The sequence below is a fragment of the Eptatretus burgeri genome, chromosome 1, assembly GCF_056783735.1.
Source record: "Eptatretus burgeri isolate ZD-2024b chromosome 1, Ebu_testis_v1, whole genome shotgun sequence".
Lineage (NCBI taxonomy): Eukaryota > Metazoa > Chordata > Myxini > Myxiniformes > Myxinidae > Eptatretus > Eptatretus burgeri.
Window position 1 is genome coordinate 69,065,447 of NC_140961.1, and position 22,015 is coordinate 69,087,461.

The 22,015-nt window shown below is 43.4% G+C and overlaps 1 protein-coding gene across 4 annotated transcripts in view; it reads right to left on the reverse strand.

Annotated features, from left to right (window-relative positions):
- Positions 1–8,867: 8,867 nt before the first annotated feature.
- ADSL (adenylosuccinate lyase) overlaps positions 8,868–22,015 on the reverse strand; it is a 95,247-nt gene continuing 82,099 nt past the window's right edge. For 2 of the 4 annotated variants that reach the window (XM_085887103.1, XM_085887102.1), the window contains exons 7-13: positions 19,662–19,752; positions 19,470–19,539; positions 18,493–18,640; positions 17,959–18,049; positions 17,639–17,728; positions 17,198–17,374; positions 8,868–12,809 (exon numbers count right to left, since the gene is read on the reverse strand). In XM_085887103.1, the coding sequence (XP_085743229.1) occupies positions 12,723–12,809; positions 17,198–17,374; positions 17,639–17,728; positions 17,959–18,049; positions 18,493–18,640; positions 19,470–19,539; positions 19,662–19,752 (754 nt within the window). In that variant the 3' untranslated portion in view covers positions 8,868–12,722. The remainder of the gene's footprint in view (positions 12,810–17,197; positions 17,375–17,638; positions 17,729–17,958; positions 18,050–18,492; positions 18,641–19,469; positions 19,540–19,661; positions 19,753–22,015) is intronic. The other 2 variants (XM_085887101.1, XM_085887100.1) reach the window with 2 other exon arrangements.

The following is a 22,015-nucleotide window of genomic DNA, read 5'->3' on the forward strand; positions in this document are numbered from 1 at the left end:
AATGTTACTGGAGTGCTTGATAATGTTACGAGTGTGCTTGGTAATGTTACTGGAGTGCTTGATAATGTTACTAGTGTGCTTGGTAATGTTACTGGAGTGCTTGGTAATGTTACTGGAGTGCTTGGTAATGTTACTGGTGTGCTTGATAATGTTACTAGTGTGCTTGGTAATGTTACTGGTGTGCTTGGTAATGTTACTAGTGTGCTTGGTAATGTTACTGGAGTGCTTGATAATGTTACTAGTGTGCTTGGTAATGTTACTGGAGTGCTTGGTAATGTTACTGGAGTGCTTGATAATGTTACTAGTGTGTTTGGTAATGTTACTGGAGTGCTTGGTAATGTTACTGGAGTGCTTGGTAATGTAACTGGTGTGCTTGATAATATTACTGGTGTGCTTGGTAATGTTACTGGAGTGCTTGATAATGTTACTGGAGTGCTTGATAATGTTACTGGAGTGCTTGGTAATGTTACTGGTGTGCTTGATAATGTTACTGGAGTGCTTGGTAATGTTACTGGAGTGCTTGGTAATGTTACTGGAGTGCTTGGTAATGTTACTGGAGTGCTTGGTAATGTTACTGGAGTGCTTGATAATGTTACTGGAGTGCTTGGTAATGTTACTGGAGTGCTTGGTAATGTTACTGGAGTGCTTGATAATGTTACTGGAGTGCTTGATAATGTTACTGGAGTGCTTGATAATGTTACTGGAGTGCTTGATAATGTTACTGGAGTGCTTGATAATGTTACTGGAGTGCTTGGTAATGTTACTGGAGTGCTTGGTAATGTTACTGGAGTGCTTGGTAATGTTACTGGAGTGCTTGGTAATGTTACTGGAGTGCTTGATAATGTTACTGGAGTGCTTGATAATGTTACTGGAGTGCTTGGTAATGTTACTGGAGTGTTTGGTAATGTTACTGGAGTGCTTGGTAATGTTACTGGAGTGCTTGGTAATGTTACTGGAGTGCTTGGTAATGTTACTGGTGTGCTTGGTAATGTTACTGGTGTGCTTGGTAATGTTACTGGTGTGCTTGGTAATGTTACTGGAGTGCTTGGTAATGTTACTGGAGTGCTTGGTAATGTTACTGGAGTGCTTGGTAATGTTACTGGTGTGCTTGGTAATGTTACTGGTGTGCTTGGTAATGTTACTGGAGTGCTTGGTAATGTTACTGGTGCAGTGCCTCCTGCAGGTTCGAGTCGGCACTTGTAATTTGTTCAGGGTGTTCATGATGACTCCAGCTAATCTTCGCCAATGACGGCGTTAGGTATTTAATATCCACCTACTACTGAACGTGGCTGACGGTTCCTTCCGAGTGGACGATGGGAATCGAACCCAGACGAGACGACTCGAGGTGAGGTGCCCGACCTTGAAGCAAGTGTGCCACCCCAGGGAACATCGAGAGACATTAGACGTACATCCAAGGAAGTTTTTAAAGGGAGAAGATTTTGAGTCAGAGAGGAAGTCAATAATGTGATGGTTATTTATCTCCAGGGTCTTAAAGGGTATTTAGTTCGAATATATTGTACTTGAGAAGGAATAAGATTACTGAAGGCTACGAAACAACAAATGTGTAAAAGAAACACGTATATCACCCCCGACAGCATATCTCAAACGTTTGTGTGTGATGGTCTTCGAGGTGTCTAGTCTGGGTGGGCTTAAAGCATCACATCAACTAACCTGTAGTCCGCTGGCTAGACGTTAAGCTGGGTATCTGATCGGTTAGAATTTGCTGGCGGACATTAAAGATCCCACGATGCCTTTCGAAAAGAGTAGATGCCAGCACCCAAAGGGGATAAAATACTTCAGTACCGAGAGTGGCGACTTCTGCAGGGTGTTCTCAAGCAGGAAAACTCCTTGGGTATAACAGATCATGCTATGGAAACCCAGTTATAGATGACATTCACAAAAACCAATTTCCAAGTGAAGTTCAACACAAACTCGAGACACGACTTTCAAAATGACAAGTCAATGCCAAACGTGTGTGTTGTCTCTGCTTCGGTTCTGCTCCCATGGAACTTTTAACCAGTCCGAGCGATCACCCTTCCCTTTCCAGAGAGGGACAACAAGGCCCCTCTTCTAGTCAGTTGGGATGATGCCTCTGTTCCAGGCAGAGCACAGAACTGCATGCAACGACACGAGTGCAGCATCTCCACCAGCCTTGAGAAGTTCAGCATCCAGTTCAGGTAAAGTTCAGGTAAAGCTCCAGGGATGCTGCAGATCCCTGGAGCTTTACCCCATTTCAACTGGTTCACCGCAGCCTGCGTTTCCACAAACGAAGGCAGTTCAGTTGATTGGAAGGTCAGCAATAGGGATAGTAACACCCCTGACATCCAACCTACCAGCTTGTGGATCAGCCTAGTACAGCCGCTCAAAATAACCAGCCCAGCGGGACTTCACTTTGGATTCCTCTGTCAAGAGCCCAGCCCTATTGATGTCACGTAAATAAGTCGTGACATCAACAGGGCTGGGTGAGGCATCCAGTGTAATACCGCAACTATAATATGTATTTTCAAACCATGTCAAAACAATGGTCCCAAGTAACCCGCATCTGGTGGGTTTGGTCCACGTTTTCACTTCCAACCCGGATGATCTGCCGAGGCTGTAATAAGCATGCATTTGATTTCCAATAAACCTTGCATTTCCAGGCAAAAAGTAAGCATCATGCAACGGTCAATCAGAATACTTGCAGGAATATTGCAACAGTGAATGCACGGTTCAATACCACTGTACAATTGGCACCGCACGTCTCATTTTGTGGCATCTTTCGTTGGTTTTTTCCTGTCCTAAATGGCTTCAATGTTGAGCGACGAAGGATCCAATTTGTTGGTGACTCCACCGAATAAGCAGAAAGGTTCGTTCATTTACTAAATTCCAGCAAGAATAGTCAACATTTTGGCCTTGCATCCAACCAGTAAACGATAACAGTAAGAAGGCATTGTGTACAGGAAGGCATTGTGTACATTGTGTACAGGAAGTACCACTTGTGTTTAGGGCTGATTTCAGACACGACCACACAATTAGGACATTGCATCTTTGAAAGTGAACTCCAACAAGATGAAAACTGCACGTCATGTTTTCCAGTTTTTCAAAATTTCCTTTGGTGGTCTCTAACATTTTCTTTGTTTTCCTCATAAATAAATTGTATTACTATAATTCTTGTTTTAAGTATTTAAGGTGCGTAACACAAGCTTTGGAGTGGCACACCAAGGCAAGAGAGATGTAGAAACACACCTCAATGGGAATGAACATTTAAAGCTGTCCCTTGTGATAAACATGTCATGACATAAATTGGGCTGAGTGAAGCATTTCGTGTAATGCCACAACAATAACCTGTATTTTCTCACCATGTCAACACAATGGTCCCAAGTATTTCCCATCTGGCTTGAGATGGCAAGCAGTGCCAGCCCATTGCTTCATTCTTTGTTGCAGATGACATGAAGGACTAAGTGACTCAAGTTGACATGCTATTCACAGGTTACGTCTTCGAACAGAATCTGCCATTTGAAGCAGTAACTCACACAGGGCTCCAATACAGAAAAATGTTTACCGACAGTGCCATCACCAAAAAAAAAAATGTGGATGTGCTGCCACAAAAACAGCTGCTCTTCTCGAGAAGGCAGAGTCTTCAAAAAGTGCTCATAACTCTCACCACAGTAGCACTGCTGACCAAGAGGAATTGTGTAGATAACTTATGACAGTCAGATTCTTCTACTTCTAAGGACTACTATTACAACTACTACTAATCCACATGCCCAGCTAAGGGAGGTAGCGACCCTTATAACTGTGGATCTTCTACCTTCCGCCAACATTCACATGCGCCAAGGCCGATCTCCTTGGCGCACTGGCGTAACCAAGAGTCTTGGGCATCTTCGAGAAGGGGCAAAGTTTGATCCTGTCGATGACATGATAAAGGTTCGTGGCAAATTCCAGGGAAATATGGTACACGTTCACTTAATCGGCGGACATGTCCAAATAGGGAATAGCGTCTCCTTGCAATATCGAATGTGATTGGGCCAAGTCTCGTGATCTCACAAATGGTCTTGTTTGAGACTCGGTCATACCATCGAACACCAGGGATGTCACCTACGGAAAGCTTGTAGGGTGTCTTGGTCCTTTTTCAAAAGTGCCCAGGTCTCTCAACCACAGAGGAGAATGGGTAGAATGAATGTTCTGTAAATGTGAGCTTTGATGGTAAACTAAGACGGTGCTGTTTCCAGACAGTGTCATGTTGCTCCATGACAGCCAGCCATGCCGATTTGTCTGCGCAGATCAGGGCTGCAGTATCCAGATGAATGAATGTTGGAGCCCAGGTAGGTGAAGTGGTCGACCGACTCCATAACTATGCCGGGGATAGGTACTGATGGTGGGGAGGGATCAATGATAACATTCTGTAACTTGGTTTTTTGCTACAAGGGCTTGAGGCATAGGGTTTTAGCAAATGATTTAAAGTGATTGAACATAGCCAACGAGTGGACAGAGTCTCACAAATAGGACAGCATAATCTACATGGAGTAGATCAGTGATGACTTCTCTACCAACATCAATTTTAAGCTGATCTGCCCACCTTGACATTATCCAGTCCACGGTGCAGTAGAAGACGGAGGAAGCAAGGATGCAGCCCTGACGAACTCTGGAAGACATGGGAAAAGGTGGTGATACGTCAGTGTTCACTCTAATGCAAGGTGCTGCATCTTGGTGAAGGTTCCAGATCAGGTTGAAAAGTGATAACGGAACTCCATTGCCTCTCAACACCTTCCATAGGGATGTCTTGTCAACTGAGTCAAATGCACCCTTGATGTGGATGTACACCACATTTAATGGGTGCTGAAATTGCCGACGAAGTTCTGTGAGAATGCAGAGGGCTAGTATGGCGTCCGTCATAGACCTGTTTGGGGTGAAACCAGATTGCTGGGGGCATCTATGTTGTAGAAGGGGGTGAATACAGTTCAGAAGAACATGAGCAAATACTGTACCTTCCCAGGGACTGAGAGCAATGTGATCGGGCGAGAGCTACTGCAGTTACAGCAGGATCCTTTGCCATTGTAGATGGGGATTATTATGCCATTATTCCACTCTGCTGAAACATGCCCAGAATTCCTGACATTTATGAAAAGGCAGTGAAATACCTCACAAATTGGAGTCTCAGCGCATTTCAGCAGTTCAGCGGTGATGTCGTCACACCTAGCCAGTTGGGAATTTTTGAGTTTTCTCACTGCACAACAGACCTCAGACAGGGATGGAAGATCCACACATACAGTGACATCACTGTCAGCTGCGGGTGCCTCTTCCTCCAAGTTAAGGAACTGTGTAGCGGGAGGGGGGGTGGGGGGAGTTAAGAGCCTGCTCAAAATGTTCTTTCCAGCAGTTGAGCTTTTCCTCATGGGTGTGGCAGGGTATGCCGCTTGCCTTAATGATCGGAATGCTGCTTTTGTTTTTTATTTGAATTTTGACGAGTACGCATGCGCTGGATTGACTGAAACGTAGGTCAGAAGTCATTTTGATGGATACCTTCCTCAGCTTCACTGGCCACGTGCCATTACCAAGAATCAAGGTCTTTCCTAGCCTTTGCCCGATAGACACCGCTAAGGCTCCTTATTTTTGGGATGTTTCCTTGATGTCGTGCTTGCCTCTTCATATCAATAATGGCGAGGGTATCAGTCAACAACCACAGCTGTTTCTGTGGCCCACTAAATCCTCCTCCTCCTCCTCTGTATGCAGCACAAGGCTGCGGGTTGCATCATTGACTGAGGGCGTGGCTGTGCCCCTTTTACCAGGACACTGGTACTCATTTCACCGACCTCGGAAGGATGACAGGCTGAGTCAACCCCACCTGGTGTTAATTCAACGCTAACAGAGGCTCAAACCCGAACGTCAAAACGGTTCTAGATGGAGATGTTATATTGGGCAGACAGCTCTGGGGCATGAACCAAAGCTTCCACATTCAAGCGTCACCCAGATCTTGCTTGATGATGGTACAGAGTGTAGGCAGATATCAGCCACAACTAATCTGTGGTCATTGTTTGCCGGAGCTTCGGCGCATCTAAAAACATGATAAAACTTGAAAATTGAATGATCTCGAGATGGCAGGTGATCCAGTTCTTTATGGGTGTAAGTAACATTGGAGAACCAGATGAACCTGTGTACGTCTCTCTTTCTGAACGAAGAACCCATAATTAGAGATTGCATTGCTCATAGAATGTGTCTTTCTCTGAACTTGCAGAGCATAAGCCACAACCAGAGAAAGGGGGCCATGTCGATGCTTTAAACGAGCCACAAGGAGATGGCATGAAACAGGATGCCATGACATCAATGAGCTGCTCATATCACTTGCCAGTAGTAGGGCTACTCCATTGGTGTGCTGTGACACTCCTGAATGGATGAAGGTGTAGTTGCCCAGTTGCTGCTGCCCACTGTCAGGTATTCTTGCTTCGGACAAGCCTGCTGCTGATATTCGGACTTGTCATTTCATGCACCATGGCTTCCGGATATCCGAATTAGGCAAATGATAATACTTTCCATGTCGTGATACATCTAATGTCAAAAATCATGAATTGGTGGAGCTGAGGACATGCTGCATCTCAGCCTACCACCTTCCCGAGAAGGGGTTTGGGTTGTTGGCATCATACTTGCTGGAAAACTAGCACCAGGTTGTCCTACGGGTCATAGATTGTCAGGGGCTTTAACGCTGGTGCCATCAAGTTTTGCCATCATAGTTATAGGGTGGAGGGTTGACTCTAAACACTCTGTTCCCTTGGGACGGGGGAACGTGAAGCGCAACTGACTGAGCCAGTTCTTCATAAAGTTGAGTAATGTGCCGCCATCTCTGTTACACAGCGAGTTGATCCCGAAAGGAATTCTTCCGCCAATGGGTGGCTCAAGGCATCGCTGCTGCCCAGTGCCAGGTTATTTCAACCCATAACTGGGGATTTTAAATCAGAGTTGTCCATCTCGTAGGTGGGCTGCCATCCATGGCTGTTGGACCTCACCCTCCCGGAGCAATCTGGTTTTAAGGTGCCAGAAACCCACCATGCACACCTCTGTCATCTGTTGGAAACAGGCAGCAGCACGAGAAACTATGCAGTAGGAGTTTGGTTTGCAGAGGCTACAAGAGACACTGACTATATGGGGACACTTCATGGATGGGGAGAGGCTCACCTCTTCCCACTATCCCAGTCAATCCTAACCCATTGACCACCTCGATAAACAAATAAATTAATCCCATTCCCTAACTTTTTTTTACATTATTTATAAGTAGGGTACCCATCACTGCCGGGTTCATCGACGTCTCACCTCAAATGAGCAACATCACACCTCAAATGAGCGTGTATTGGAAGAAACGGGAATTCGGTGTAAATATTCGGTATGCAGATATACTGGAGCAGTAGGTGAAGCTGCTAACCTTGGCAACCTCATTCCATTCCATCAGCGAAGATTTCCAAGCCATGCTTGTTGTACCTCCGATGTACTGCTTGTGAGTGAGGGTGATATTATGAAAGTTTGGCTGGGAAACAAATTTAAGCACGTTTTGGGCCTCCCACCTGATGGAAGATCACCAAAGTTCTTTCTATGCCAACCAACCACCTACAGGCACCTATTCCTCTCCATATCACTTCTTCAGTCCACAACCTGCCCCGTCTCTCTATATTGCCCATAGCTTTGCTTTTGGCAATTTCCATTCAGTGTTTCTCAGCATTTCATTTTGGTTTCCCATTTGATGAGCCAGAGATCAGTAGTTTCAATTTCGCTTTTCCACATCGGTTTCACTTTGGGATATCAGTGTTGATTCATAATCGCAACGACTTGAATGATAAGTGCATTTGAGAGGTCACGTGACTCCTCCTTTGCCAATTTTACCAATGATGGTAAGGTCTTAAATGAGTTATTTTTCACATTTGATACCATATTTGACGATTGGAGGTTACCACCTCACCAAATCTATCAGTATCCGGGTTGATGTCCGAAAGAAAATGGGCTTCTTATGAAGCATTGTATGAGCATATAATCGATCTACCCTTGCTGAGATGGTGACAGGTGGCAAGGTCATGTGTTTATAATTGATGAATTGTGAGAAAATGACTGTTTACCACAGTGCACCTAAATAGGGGTTTAAAACAATGTTATCCTATAAAGTTTCATGGCAATTAACCTGAGGAGCTCAGAGGAGTGGGGTCACAAACAAACATTTCACTTTTATATATAGTTACGATTGTGAGGGGAGATGGAAGAATCTAATAAGGAATATAGCATTGTGTGGAGTTGCTTGGTCCGTGGACGAGTCGGAGGCATCTCAATGTGAGTAAGTAGGGAACCTGTGAGCTTAAGTGTTACGTGTCACCACACGAGCTGTGGTGCAGTGTTAATTAGCCTCGGGAGTAAGAATAAGTTCCCCAGTATGTGATTCCCCTCTGTGATTTGTCCCTATATTTTTATATTTCAAGATTGGCAATAAAGGTAGGGAATGCATCCCTGAAACCACAACAAACGGGCAGAAAGCCCTGTCTTCAAAGGTTGACAATAAGTGAAGTCACGCCCCCGAGGGACGATTGAAGGGCGGGATGATTTTAGAAATATGACCTCAAGATGACCTTTGACCTCAAAATCAATAGGCTTCTGAGTTGAGACTAACTCTACAACTTATTAAAGTTTCATGACAATCGGTTTAGAACTGTGACCTGTAGGCAATTGACAAACAGACAGACAGACAAAAACAAAATCGTCTGACCAATATACTTGAAAAGTCTTTGATTTTGCAAGTAACAACAAACAGCCAAACAGAATAATGCTTCGCAACCAACCAATATAGTTTTAAAATTTTGATCTTCACAATAATATTTCTGTGTGCATGCATGAATGGAAGACAAAAATTGAAGAACTCAGATAACTGACATTTATTTTCCAAGGAAAATGTCTTCACTTCACAAGACAGGCATGAATTCATCTTACTCATCTATCTATAATTCCAGCAGTGTGTGTGTGTGTGTGTGTGTGTGTGTGTGTGTGTGTGTGTGTGTGTGTGTGTGTGTGTGTGTGTGTGTGTGTGTGTGTGTGTGTGTGTGTGTGAGACCGCTGTTTCTCGACAACCTCTGGTCCGATCTAATTGAAACTTGCCAGGTATATTGCTGGGGACCTGAGGATGTGCCTTATTAATCGGATAAGTGCTTCCCAAGTTATGGCCATTTATTTACCAAACCAATGGGAAGACACGTTGTTGCGTGGGCATGGCCGATGGGGAAGGGAAGCACAGCCACGTTCCCCATTACGGGTTACAACGTATGGGCTTCCGGAGAGTGATGACTTCGTGTATTCTAATAATTTCTCGATTTCTTATGCGCATTTATAGATAAACACAATGGCCCAAGTTATGATCGTTTTCATATTAGACGGTGTATAAATTTCGGAAACATTAGAGTGCTGGTATGCTCCGAACCAGGAAGTAAATTTTTTCTCTCTCTTCTCTTTTTTTGTTTTTCCTTGCCACGACATTGCGAAAAGGTAAAATACGTTGGCGCTAATTGAATAAATGGGTATTAAAAATAAATTGCGAATAATCGTAACTGCGAATAATATCGAACTTCCGGGTCACGCACGTACGGGCACGTGAGAGCGAAGAAACGGCCTGTGTGGTTTATTTATTTATTATTATTATTTTTATTTTTTATTTTTACAGGCACGTACTAGTGAAATTAATGTTAGAGTTAGAGGTAGATTAGAGTTCTGATCCTGAATTATGTTAAGATCAAATTCTCATTCCAATCAAGGAGCAACTTGTCACCATCGGATGTTAAGTTTTTGATCGTGAAAAACCAACATGTTTCAGCAAATATGGTCAAGCTTAAAGGGCTACTACACCTACAGGATATCTGCGAAATGTTAATCCTTTGTTTCAACCCACGATTAAGTAGTGGCCAAAATAAAAATTGATATTGTGACTCATGTAATGAGATAATCACAGAAATTCATGGGCCATGCAACAGACAGTCAGAGCAATCTTGCATGGACAAGGTTGTACTTGCTTGTGTATGCAGAATTTTAGACATGGCGAAGCTGTATCACTTGGAGCCCGAACACCGACCAAACATAAAGCTGATGGTGTGATGGTTGAAAGATATCACGATCAGTTACTGGGATCAGCCTGCACTGGGATCGTGGCAAATGAAAAATAGTAACTGGCTATCTTGCATATAATATATCTTACGTTCACATGCACACCCATTATATACCTTGCTGTTCTTCAGAAATGCAGTAACTGCCTGAAATTAGATAGGGTTTTTTGATTCATAAAGACAAAATAATGTTATAAGTCAGAAAGCAACACCACGGTTATGTTACAATTCCCTACAAACCGCACCTCACTAAATGTAACTTTATTTAAAAGATTGCTCTTTCGAGATGACCATCGGCGAGTTTTTGACCAACCTCAAGTATTTACACGGGGAGTTGGCAACAAGTTACAGAGATTGCGTACTCATTTTTGAGCTTTGTCTGAGTTTGATTCTTAAAAACCATAAACTGTCACCCTGGTGCCGTTCAGGCAGGACATAATGCTAATGAGTGTGTCATCCGTTAGAGGTATGCTTTGCTGTTTGTTGCAGCTATTAGCATTTCCTGATGGGCCTGAAAGATCCCCCTTCCCATGTCTTTGCAAGCAAAAATTCCAATTCCGGCCCGAATATACAGCACCCCGTTACAGAGTGATTACTTGCCCAGGGTTGTTTCTCAGCGAGGGAAAAGTTCACGACTTGTTGTGAGTACCCTGCAAAACCTTCAAGCAATTTCTAATTTTCAAGTATTTGAATGTTGGTTCTACATTCCATATATATTTACTGCAAATTTGGTTTTAATGTTGGTGATAAAGAAAAAAAAAAACAACGGAAAACGCACATACCATTTCCTACGGTTTATCAGCTCAATTGCACAGGATGCTGTCAGACATCAGAAGCTAAGCAGAGTCAATCTAAAGTTAGTACGAAGATGGAAAACTTTTAGAGAAGGCTGGCTATTGCACATTGAAGGAGCGCTCAGCGATTGCCTCTGAGTTTTTTTAAACTGAGAAGAATGAAAGTGTCGGATTCCTCAAGACTTGACACAACCAGGAGCACAATAAGACATTTTGCCAGCAAAATTGGCAGAAAAAATGGCTAAAATACACCTGAGCCAGATTGTTTTCATGCTAATTTTGCCATGACCATATTCTACTGTGATGGCCGCATTCTATAGCAATATCAAAAACTTAGGTCAGTTTATGTGCATTAAATGCCCATGAATACGACAGTTTATATATTATGCAGCATGACCTAAAGGTACGGTATCTCTAAACAAAGAAAAAGCAATAAAAAAAAGTTTTTGTAGCTATTACATGAGAAAACATAAAAACAATTCATACCCAGAACATTGTATTGATTTTAATGAAAAAAGAAGATTTCAGACTTCATGACTGATTGTTTCGATTATGTACTCATCATGTGTTGTCTTTTTGGCTGCTGGTTGCATCATTGGTTAGGGGCGCAGCTATGCCGCTGATGCAGTGCCCCTATTACCAGTATACTGGTGCTCATTTTGCCGACCTTGGAAGGATGGCAGGCTGAGTCAACCCCCTGGTATTAGTTCAGTGGTCAACGGGGCTCGAACTCAGGACCCTAGGATCCAAAGCTGGCCACCCGAACCGCTAAGCCAACACCAGGTCTTTGGATTATGTGAACTGCAAGAGACTTGCCCATAAGTGATTTACCTGCTGGATAATGCTCAAGGCCAGCCTGGTGTTGGCTTAGTGGTTTGGGTGGCCAGCTTGGGATCCTAGGGTTCTGAGTTCGAGCCCCGTTGGCCACTGAATTAATACCAGGGGGTTGACTTAGCCTGTCATCCTCCCGAGGTCGGTGAAATGAGTACCAGTGTACTGGTAGAGGGGCACAGCATCAGTGGCACAGCTGTGCTCCAAGAAATGGTTGGAGTGGTGACCTGTCCACGATTGTGCCAAATAGCCAAGGAAAAAACTGCTTTTGTAGTTCCAATGCTCTGTTCAAGAGTATGGGTCCAAGAGGAATGCTCAAGGCCATACATGAACAACTCACAAATGACACCATCTCACAAAAAAAATCTGCCATATTTGTGTGTGATGTATGTAGATGGCCACTAAACACATCGTTATCTTTGGCATATAGAGGTTGGCTTGACTAATCTGGGTTTCTACTGCAACAGACACCGTAACAGGCAAATGCAAACATTCTATTCCTCTCAAGTTGCTTTTGGTTATGAACTGGTTGATTGGTAATTTTATTGTGGAAGGTATTGACCGGGCATATGAAAAACACAGCCCAAATGGTTGTCACACAAGATCACTTGAACCAACAAGAGAGAGGACTAACTGCATGCCATCAAGCAAACTTAATCTCATGCGCTGATGCTTGCTCCGATCTCATTCTCACTTTGCACCCCCATCGGATGGGCTATCATGGCAATGCTATAAAATGTTATTCTATAAATGAGAATAATGTTGAATTGTTACGGATGGATGGAGAGATTCAAATGGATGGAGAGATCCAATTGGATAAGAAAGACAAGAGAACATGCTTCAAAAAAAATATATATATTTTTAAACTATCTTGGTATGTAAACCAGTTGCAAAAGCCATAATTAATTCACATCATAATCATAATGCACCAATTCATACATGTACCATGACCCCTATTTACCAATTCATCATTTTGCCCTGACGATTCAGTCTTGCATCATTACAGTGCCAGCTCTGAGGTACCACCCAAATTGTCACTGTACTTGGCAAGCAATGGATACACCTCGACATCCAGGAAGTTGCTGACCTGTAAAGTTAAAAATGGCATTTCAATAAGTACAGGCAATAACATTTCAACAAATAAAGCCAACGACAATAAAGTTTGTTGAAAACCTCATCTATGGTCAATGAAGGTTCAAGATTCATGCTCCCAAGTCTGTGATCAAAAAAATCACCAAGGAAAACATTTGTGTTACTGCTCTCAAAATAATTTATGTCAAAGGTCCATTTAATAAAATCTGCCTGGAGGCTTTCCCCTCCCACATTGTTCATGTTAATAATAATATTAATAATAATAATAATAATAATAATAATAATAATAATAATAATAATAATAATAATAATAAAGACAAAAACACAGGGAGGCTTCCGTTTACCTGGGACAAAAAAAAAAAATTGGGTCGATAGGTCGGGATCTTGTTCGCATTTTTTTTTTTTGAAGAGTTCTAATGTCGTTAAATAATAGATTCCAACAGCAAATTCATCTTTTATCACTCAATGCCGACATATGTACAAGTCAGACAAAAACATTTAAAAACTAGAGTTCATCAGATACCTCTTTCAAAGAACTCTGTTTAAAGGTTTCATACCTTTGCTCACTCCACCTTTGTGTTTGTCATTTTTATGTATTTTATGCATGTGTACATTTGTGCGTGTGCATGTATATAAACTGTATTACCATGATGGAACATGGTGTGTGTGTGTGTGTGTGTGTGTGTGTGTGTGTGTGTGTGTGTGTGTGTGTGTGTGTGTGTGTGTGTGTGTGTGTGTGTGTGTGTGTGTGTGTGTGTGTGTGTGTGTGTGTGTGTGTGTGTGTGTGTGTGTGTGTTGTTGATTGGTATCTACATATGTGGGTTTCAGAATGTGGAATGAAGTCCTCCGAGGGTGGGCTCAAAGTATCCACTTTCATTTCAGAAAGGGGTCACGATTCATGGACCAAGCTGTGAATTTTTCTGTTCTCAAAGTTTTGTGCCAAGGGCTCTCTTCAGGATCGTCGCTGAGCCCTGGACAGCTTCCAACTGTTGTTTGTTTGTAGTAATATTGTTGCGAATCTGGAAGCCATGAGCACACAACATTCAGGTCCTATAGATTAGTTATATCGGTAAGTATGTGTTTTATAGATAGGTCCCGCCCCTTGTCTGATGGGTAAATAAATGTCCATGTGCTGTGATTTATCTTTATAGTTAGGATTCCCCTTTTTTTGGAAAATCTTATCTTCTTCAACGTCAGCCGCAAAATGCCCGTTGGGTTGCGGACACGCTGCAGAACAGCAAAAGCCCTCAGTTCCCGGCGTCCCCCGCCTGCTTACTAGGGGAGAGGTCAACTCCCACCTCCCGAATTCCTTACCTAATATGGGCATACAATCGACTTGCGGGGGGAGGGGGGGATGGAATGTGGCAGCCCCCCACAGACGGCGGATGAGTCACGCCGGAAGCAAGGCGCGCCCGGGAGGGATAAAAAGGGAAGAGAGAGACAGAAATAGCGCATTCTTCTTCATCTTGGTTCTTGGTCGGTGGTTCATCAGGAAGGATCGCGCCTCGTCTCCCCAGCAGCCGGAGCTCGAAAAGCGATCGCGGCTCACGGTGGTTGGATCCAGCTCGCCCTCGCTGGTGCCCGGTCCAGTTCTGCCCAGAGGACCTGGTCCTTGAAGACCCGCACGAGGTGGAAAGGTCCAAATAGACCCTGGCCTCAGCTCCACTATCCTCTGAGCTGAAGGCCGAAATAAAGGCATCAGCCACCACTTCTAGTGTGTGTGTGTGTGTGTGTGTGTGTGTGTGTGTGTGTGTGTGTGTGTGTGTCTGTGTGTGTGTGTGTGTGTGTGTGTGTGGCGCCAGTTAATAAGTAGTGAATTGTATAAGTGCCGTGCTGTACATACGTGCCTTGAATATTCGGTTTAAATCTGCTCTCCTGTGTTCCCTAGTTCCCCATTATTGTTTAAATAAACCCCGTTTGTTCAAGGTATTCAGCTCATTCGTGTCCATTCTTGCATTGACTGAGTGTGTCGCATGTGAGGGATTAGCTGGCCATTGCCATTGTAACAGGATAATCGGGACCGGTGGTTCTCGGCGATTAAACCGCTCGGAATCGCACACGGAACGAGCGCGCTAAGCGGCTCGTTTCCGTACGAGTTCCATCGAGGGTGAAATTCCCCGGTAGTGGACCACGTAGGTATTTAGGTAAATTGAAATTGGCAATCGACCCTACCCCACGTGGTCTATCCATTGGCGAATTTCGGTCCGATAGAGGACCCGTCGACTCCGGACTTATCCGGGGCGACGATCTGAATTCCGGGCGATCGGTCGAGCCGACTCGCGGCTCCATCCAGCGGACGGACCGCGGCCGACGTCCCGGCCCCGCAACAATATTCCCAGGGATGGTTTTTAATATCTGTGAGGTTCTTCATCATCACTGGTACAACTTTGGCATTCTTCAGCTTCCAGGATCTTTTCACTTCATTTTTGAGGTCTTGCGATTTGGTCATTTTCTTGATTTCTGTATCATTAGTTCAAAATCACTGGAATCAACACCTCAATTAGCAATGCCTTTTTCTTTTCTTTTTTTTTGTACCTCAGTATGATATCTGGTTGCAATGCTTTGTTTTCAATGTTCACGCCTGATGGGATCATTAGGTCGTACGTGAGCGGAACTTCACTGTTTTCACTGATTGCTTTTGGTTAATTTTCCCACAAATTTTCTGGAACTGGAATATCAAAGTTTTTGCAGATGTGCCAGCAGATTACTGTTGTGTCATTGTGTGCACAGCTGTTCTGACATGTTTGTTTTTTTCCTCCCCCCCCCCACCCTTCTCTCTCACTCTCTATCCCCTCCTCACTCCCCCTCCCAATATAATGCAGCACTCTTCTCCCACACCTCTATCACTCTCTCGCTGTCTGTGTGTGTGTCTCACGCACCCTCCCTCCCGCAGTGAATAGCAACGTTTGGTGAGGTGTCGCTCTACCCCCTTTCTCACTCTCCCCTCCCCATTCCTAGCTCCCCCTTCTTCATCCTCTCTGCCTCCCCTCCCCTCTCTCACCACCGGTTGGTAATGCAGTTTTATTGGACATGAGGACCCTGCTCCGTTTGGTGGCATCAATCAGCGTCTGTGATTGACTGGCAATCCGCTGGACCGCAGAGTTGTCCATGGCTGGTGGCCTCAGCTCCACAGGTTGGGGAGAGTCCGAGAAGTCCCCCTCGTGGTGAACCCAAAACCACAGTTCCGTAACAATATTTAAGTACAACTTAAAACAAACATGCCCTTCCAAACTTCTCCCCCCCCCCCAACATCCTCTGATGTAAACATGCTCCCTAGAAGGAGGGGGGGCATAGCTTGATTATGGTAAGAATAGCATGGATCGTGTGACCGCATATATTAGATTCTTTCTTCTATCAGGGAAACTGTCAGAGTAAGTTGTCTTGTAAAACATGCACTGAGGAGGCAGTGAGTGTTAATTTTAAGACAGTATAGAGTAAGTGGGTTTTTTGTGTAAAACCTCCTGTTTTCGAGCGAGGCCGGGTGAGGATTTGGGAACCAAGGCACAAGTGGAAAACACATTGCACTTTAGGAGGAAACAGCACGGACTGTTTGGCCGGCACACCATAGGCCATGGTGCTGAGGTTGGCTGCAGAGCCTTGGAAAAGGGGCACAAGACTTTTTTTTAATTGGGGCTGCCCCGTGAGGTGGGACGGCATGGAAAATGGCATGCCCACAGCTGCGGGCATCCAATGATAGGGACCTGCCATGCATGATGGCAGTCTCAAAGTTTACGAGAGCCGTAGCTGTGCTGCGTGCAGCAGTTGCAGTTGGAGTTGAACCTTTAGAGTGGCAGCATCCCTCTCTGCATCGCCATACCTCTCCTCATCACCAGCCTCCAGCTCTGTGCTGCACCGGCCTACATAGGCCATACCGGACCCAAAACTAGCTCATGCATTGCTAAAGCCCTCACTCGTTCACATTGTTGTGCGAGTCCTGGTATTTATTTTTGCCACCACAGTGGGTTATTTATCTCCTTGTTCACAAGTTTGTGTGCCCATTCATCTCTACTTGTGGTTGATCGCTTGGTTTGTCAGTTTTATAGATAGCATCTTGTCTACCCTTATTTCTTTTAATAAACACAATTTAACAATAAGATGTTTTCCTGCCTTTTTGCTTACTGCTAGTTGCACCGCCAAGTTCAGCCTCACATTGGAGTGATCCTTGGGGCTTTGTAAATGGTAAAGAATAGTGAATGGAAGGCAGTGTGAATGTGGTAAGCTCAGCGATCTTCATCAGCAGCAACAGTTCATGGCACAATAGTTAACGTTAGTCAGACGTGTTGATTCGCCAATACTAATAAAATTTATTTAAGCCTAACTGGAAGCAAACATGCCCTCCCAAAATCCATCTGTGTTTCACCTACGACTATCATCACAATCTACCTGCTGAGGTGCTCGTCCCACAAATGTATGGGCATCAAGCAGGGAAGGCAAGGCTGAGTGGACAGGCTTGAAGTAAGGGTCCTGAGAAATGCGCTCAATCAGATCATTGTCACCACCTTGCTGCTTTACAACAGCGGCTGCCTCCTGCGACAGTATTCTGATTTTCTCATGGCATTCCTGGAGACCAAGAGTAAGGTTAATGTTAGAGACAAAAAACACAGCAAAAGGAATATTTCTGTTGGGGCCAAATCTTGGCTGTCATATCCTTAAAAAGTAGGTTGGTACCAAGGTCTAGAGAATAAGAAAAATGGACAAGTTCCATGTTGTGCCACAGCTCCAAAAGCAAATATTTTTAGATGGAGCAAAATATTCAACTTGCACAAAAATCAATGCAGTTATCCTTGACGGAGAATACAAACAGAAAGGAAAAGGGAGACGTACCTGTCTATCTCCACCAGCCTTCACCATGGCCATTATAATGTTCTCAGTGGCCATGAAAGGCAATTCCTGAGCAATATGTCGCTCTATCACCTGATGTCAAAAAAGGCCACACTCACCACCATCAAGACATCACAGAATCAACCTTAAATAACATTAACTAATCAAGTAAAAAAAGGAAAAATTCCCTCTGCCATCTCAGGTACATTTGCAATTTGCATACTTGAGATGTAAAAGTCAGATGGCAGAGGCTTTCCACAAAAATCCAAATAAATTAACGTTTCATAACCACTCAAAAAGCACACACTACCCACAAATATCACCTTTGGGTAAACAACAAGTCCCTCTGTGATGTTTTGCAAAGTGCTCAGGAGAATGTCTGCTGTCAAGAAGGCTTCAGCTAGACAGATTCTCCTGCAGTCAGATCATCCATATAAAGAATAAGAAATAAAAAAAATCAATCACTTGGAATTCTCATTGCTTTGACTTAAAGTGTGATTAATCGTGCAATGGTGCAATCCAATTTTATGAAAAACAGCTTCATTTCTGGTGAATACACACATTGCATCTTAGTTGCTCATATCATTTCAGAGCAAACCAGACATTTTGCACATGCTGTATAGGAAATACATGCACATCTTTGAAATGACAAACAACATATAAACTAAGAACAGAAATCTGCTGCAAAATAACAAGCCAGAATTAGAGGGTTTGCGTTCGTTCACTCGCCTCTTTGCACCATCAACTCACCTCAAAAGAGGTATACATGCACTGTTTGTTTTTCACTCATTTGCTCAACTCTTTGCACCGCCTCATGCATTTGCTCACCACTGAAATAATCTCACTCCTTTGCTCACCTATTTGCACTGTCATCTAGGGTCCGTTCCATCCATTGCACTGATGCAGTGTGGAGAGGGTCGAGCAGCAATGCACCGAGGTGTCGTGCTAGTCCACAGCACCGCTCGCTACGCATTGGGTTGCGTTTGTAAGGCATCGCACTGGAGCCTTGAAAAGTGGAACATTGTGCATGATTTAAATAAATAAATAAAACCAATGTGGAGACTGCTCTAAATTCATATTATATGCAGGGAATGGGAGGATGGTGTGGACAAGTGATTGTATGGTCTTTATGAGGAGGTGTGAGAGGGAGGGGATTGGGTCAAAGTAATAAATTGTTCTCCCACAAAATAAATTGATAGCTCCTCAGTTGAAGTTTTGGAATTTAACTAAACGAGAGCGAAGTCGATGGTGCACCATCACAAATCCCCACACTTTCCACCGAAAGCAAAGTTGAGAGATGGCAAAATGTTCCACCAGGAATGACCCAATATCAAATTTTCAGTGAAAAATGTTTTTTTTTCTTTTTCCGGTTTCACCCCTGTGACCTTAAGTCCCAACCTCCGGCGCATGATTCCGGGGGTCAAAAAAAACCAAAAAACAATAATAATAATAATAATAATAAGACGTGACATATTTCATGTGTCCCCCAATGTTCATTGCATATACAAAAATTCATTTTAAGAAGTTTTAGAATGTGGCCATAATTGCATTTTTCAGAAATTGACCTTTTGACCCCGCCCCCAAAATGAAAGTTCTCTTGCACCTTCTTGCCATATGGTGATCAGACCCACCAAGTTTGGTAAATTTCTGCACAATCGTGAGGAGATAGCATGACAGATGGACGGACAGAGACAGGGACGATGACAATATCCCGTGTTTTTTTTTTCAAAAAGAGTGACGATAAAAATACTACAAACATAAAACCACAAGGTGAAAATGAACGAGCTGTAAATCTTTATCCCATCAAAAAAAAAAAATGTTCAAATTATCTCACCAATCTGGTCTTTTTCAAAAGGTTCCTCGAGTTCTTTCATATTTGCCAGGAGCCGGATGTCTGTGCACATCTGTCAGAAGTATGCAAATACAGAATTAAGCCAAATACAATAATCACACATGCCGTTTGCAACAAAGTATTGTATTGATTGAGTTTATGCGGTGACCTGCGACACAGCCGTGCAGACCATACCTTATGGACTGAAGCTCCAAAGCTAGCCAGGACAGCCAGGATGTCGAAGTCTACCTTGCGGCTGTACGTCTGTCCCGTCACAAGGAAAGATCTGCAAAATGTTGAGTGTCAAGGTTTTTCTGAAGCATCAGAATTTTGCTATTTTTTACTTTTAAAATACTGCAATTTATTGACATTTTACCATGAGCAACTCTGGAATACTGCCCCAACTTGAAACTGAAGAAATTAATGTAAATACCAATACTGAGCATGATAGAAATACGTATTTTAACACAAAGCAGCAAAGCACTCACATCTTCACAAACAAGATGCTCACAACCGTCCCAGAAACACCAACCTTTTATTTTTCAACATACAAATTCATATAAATGAGAAGGAAAGTATTTTTCTTACCAAACTACATATCCTTACTTATAGAAAATATCTGACAGGATCATGCAGAGGGAGCACATTTGTCGATATGCGCTGTCTGTCCTGGGTTTGATTATCGACCCAACTATAAGTTTTGGACTGGTGTTTCACAGGTGTGTTCCTCAAAATGGTGCACCATCTCTCAGATGGATGTCAAGTTAGGGACAAGTCTTTTGGAATGAGCTGGTGGATATCAGAGTCAACGGTGTCTTTTGATAAAGAGTAGGTGAGTTATCACCTGCATTCTGTTGAAAATCCAAAACCCTGACCACCACTGGCAAACGACTTCGTGGAATCCTCATCTTGAGACTGCGTCATCAGCATTGAAACCCTGGGTAGGAGATAATTGGCGATTGCGATGACAAAGATGGTTGATCTCACAGCTTGGCATTTCTTGGACTGTTGTGAGCATCTTTATGGTCGATTATTTTTTTCTAAAACCACGCGTACCTCATATGTATGCTCAAACTCATAAAATTACAAATAAATTTGTTTGACTCCAGTGAGTTAATGGGCTTCTCTATTCTTCAAAAATTGCACAGACATACAGTATAAATCGACAAAAGTACAATTTATTACCTGTTTACATGAGTACTTTTATGCAGAGCACAGTTTGGGTTACACTTCTAAACTCAGAGTGCACCTCCAAAAAATTTCAAAAAAGACTTTTATAGGGAGAACAAATTATTTTTGCAAAGCCCACAGCATATGCAGTGCAGCAACATTATCAAAATCACTTTATTGTTATTATTACTTGCAGGCACCCTGTCCTTCGGGCAGGAGTACCCAAGTCAGCGCACCAAACACGCGGGTGGCTGCTTAGTGTCCGGAGAGTCAAAGAAACGTAAAATCAGCAGGATGAGTCATGAGGTGAGGAAAGCATATGATGAAGACGCCGCATCATAATCACTTCAGTGCTGCGACCGATCAACGGGTGAAGGGAAAAAACGAATTAGCTTTAAAAACGAGGACAAGAAAAGCATAGAATAAGTGGAGATGGTTTAGAGATGAGAGCTATTTTAGCACAAGAACTCCCAAGCGAAGTAAAAAGTGCAGTATATTCAGCCTGTATTAGACCAGTTTTGATGTACAGTGGTGAGACATGGGGAATGAGGGTAGAAGATGAGATAGGAAGAGAGAGGATGTAGCTATGGAAGATGAGACGGAAGTGTTGGGTAACACAAAAGGATAAGCAGAGTAGTGTGAACATAAAGGCTCAACACTAGTAGTACTGAGAAAGAGTGGAGAAAGTGAAGACCAAGGTGATTTGGACATGTGATGAAAAAGAGAAAAGATGAGTCTGTGAAGAAAGTCACTAATTAGGAAGTTAAGGGGGGAAAAAAAACAAAAACCAAGAGGTTGACTGAAAAAACCTGAAAAAAGATACAATCAGTGGAAACATGCAGTTGTTGGGGTTAATGGAGTACATGCTTTTGACAAGACTAAGTGGAGAAGTGCCATCAGCCGACCAACCTCCTAATATGGGAAAATGGTCATTTAACGAGTCGTAGAAGTAGTAGTAATAGTAGTAGTAGTAGTAGTCATAGTAAAGGTAACTGTTCAATACAGATATCTTCCTCTTCTTCTTTCGGCTGCTCCTGTTAGGGGTCGCCACAGCGGATCATCCGTTATGATCCGCATAATGATTTGGCACAGGTTTTACACCGGATGCCCTTCCTGACGCAACCCTGGTCGCCTCTTACGACACAGGGATATGGTACACCTATTCTAACCGGGGCATACACCGGGCTCCGTACACTGGTATTCACTTCGCAACCACGGAAGGTTGACAGGCTGACTCAACCTCTTGGTGTGTATTAATTCAAGCGGCCAAAGGGGCTTGAACTCAGGACCTTTTGGATCCCAAGCTGCTACCCTAACCACTACACCAACACCAGGCTGCCAATGAGCTACCCTAATCAATACAGATATATCATTTCTTA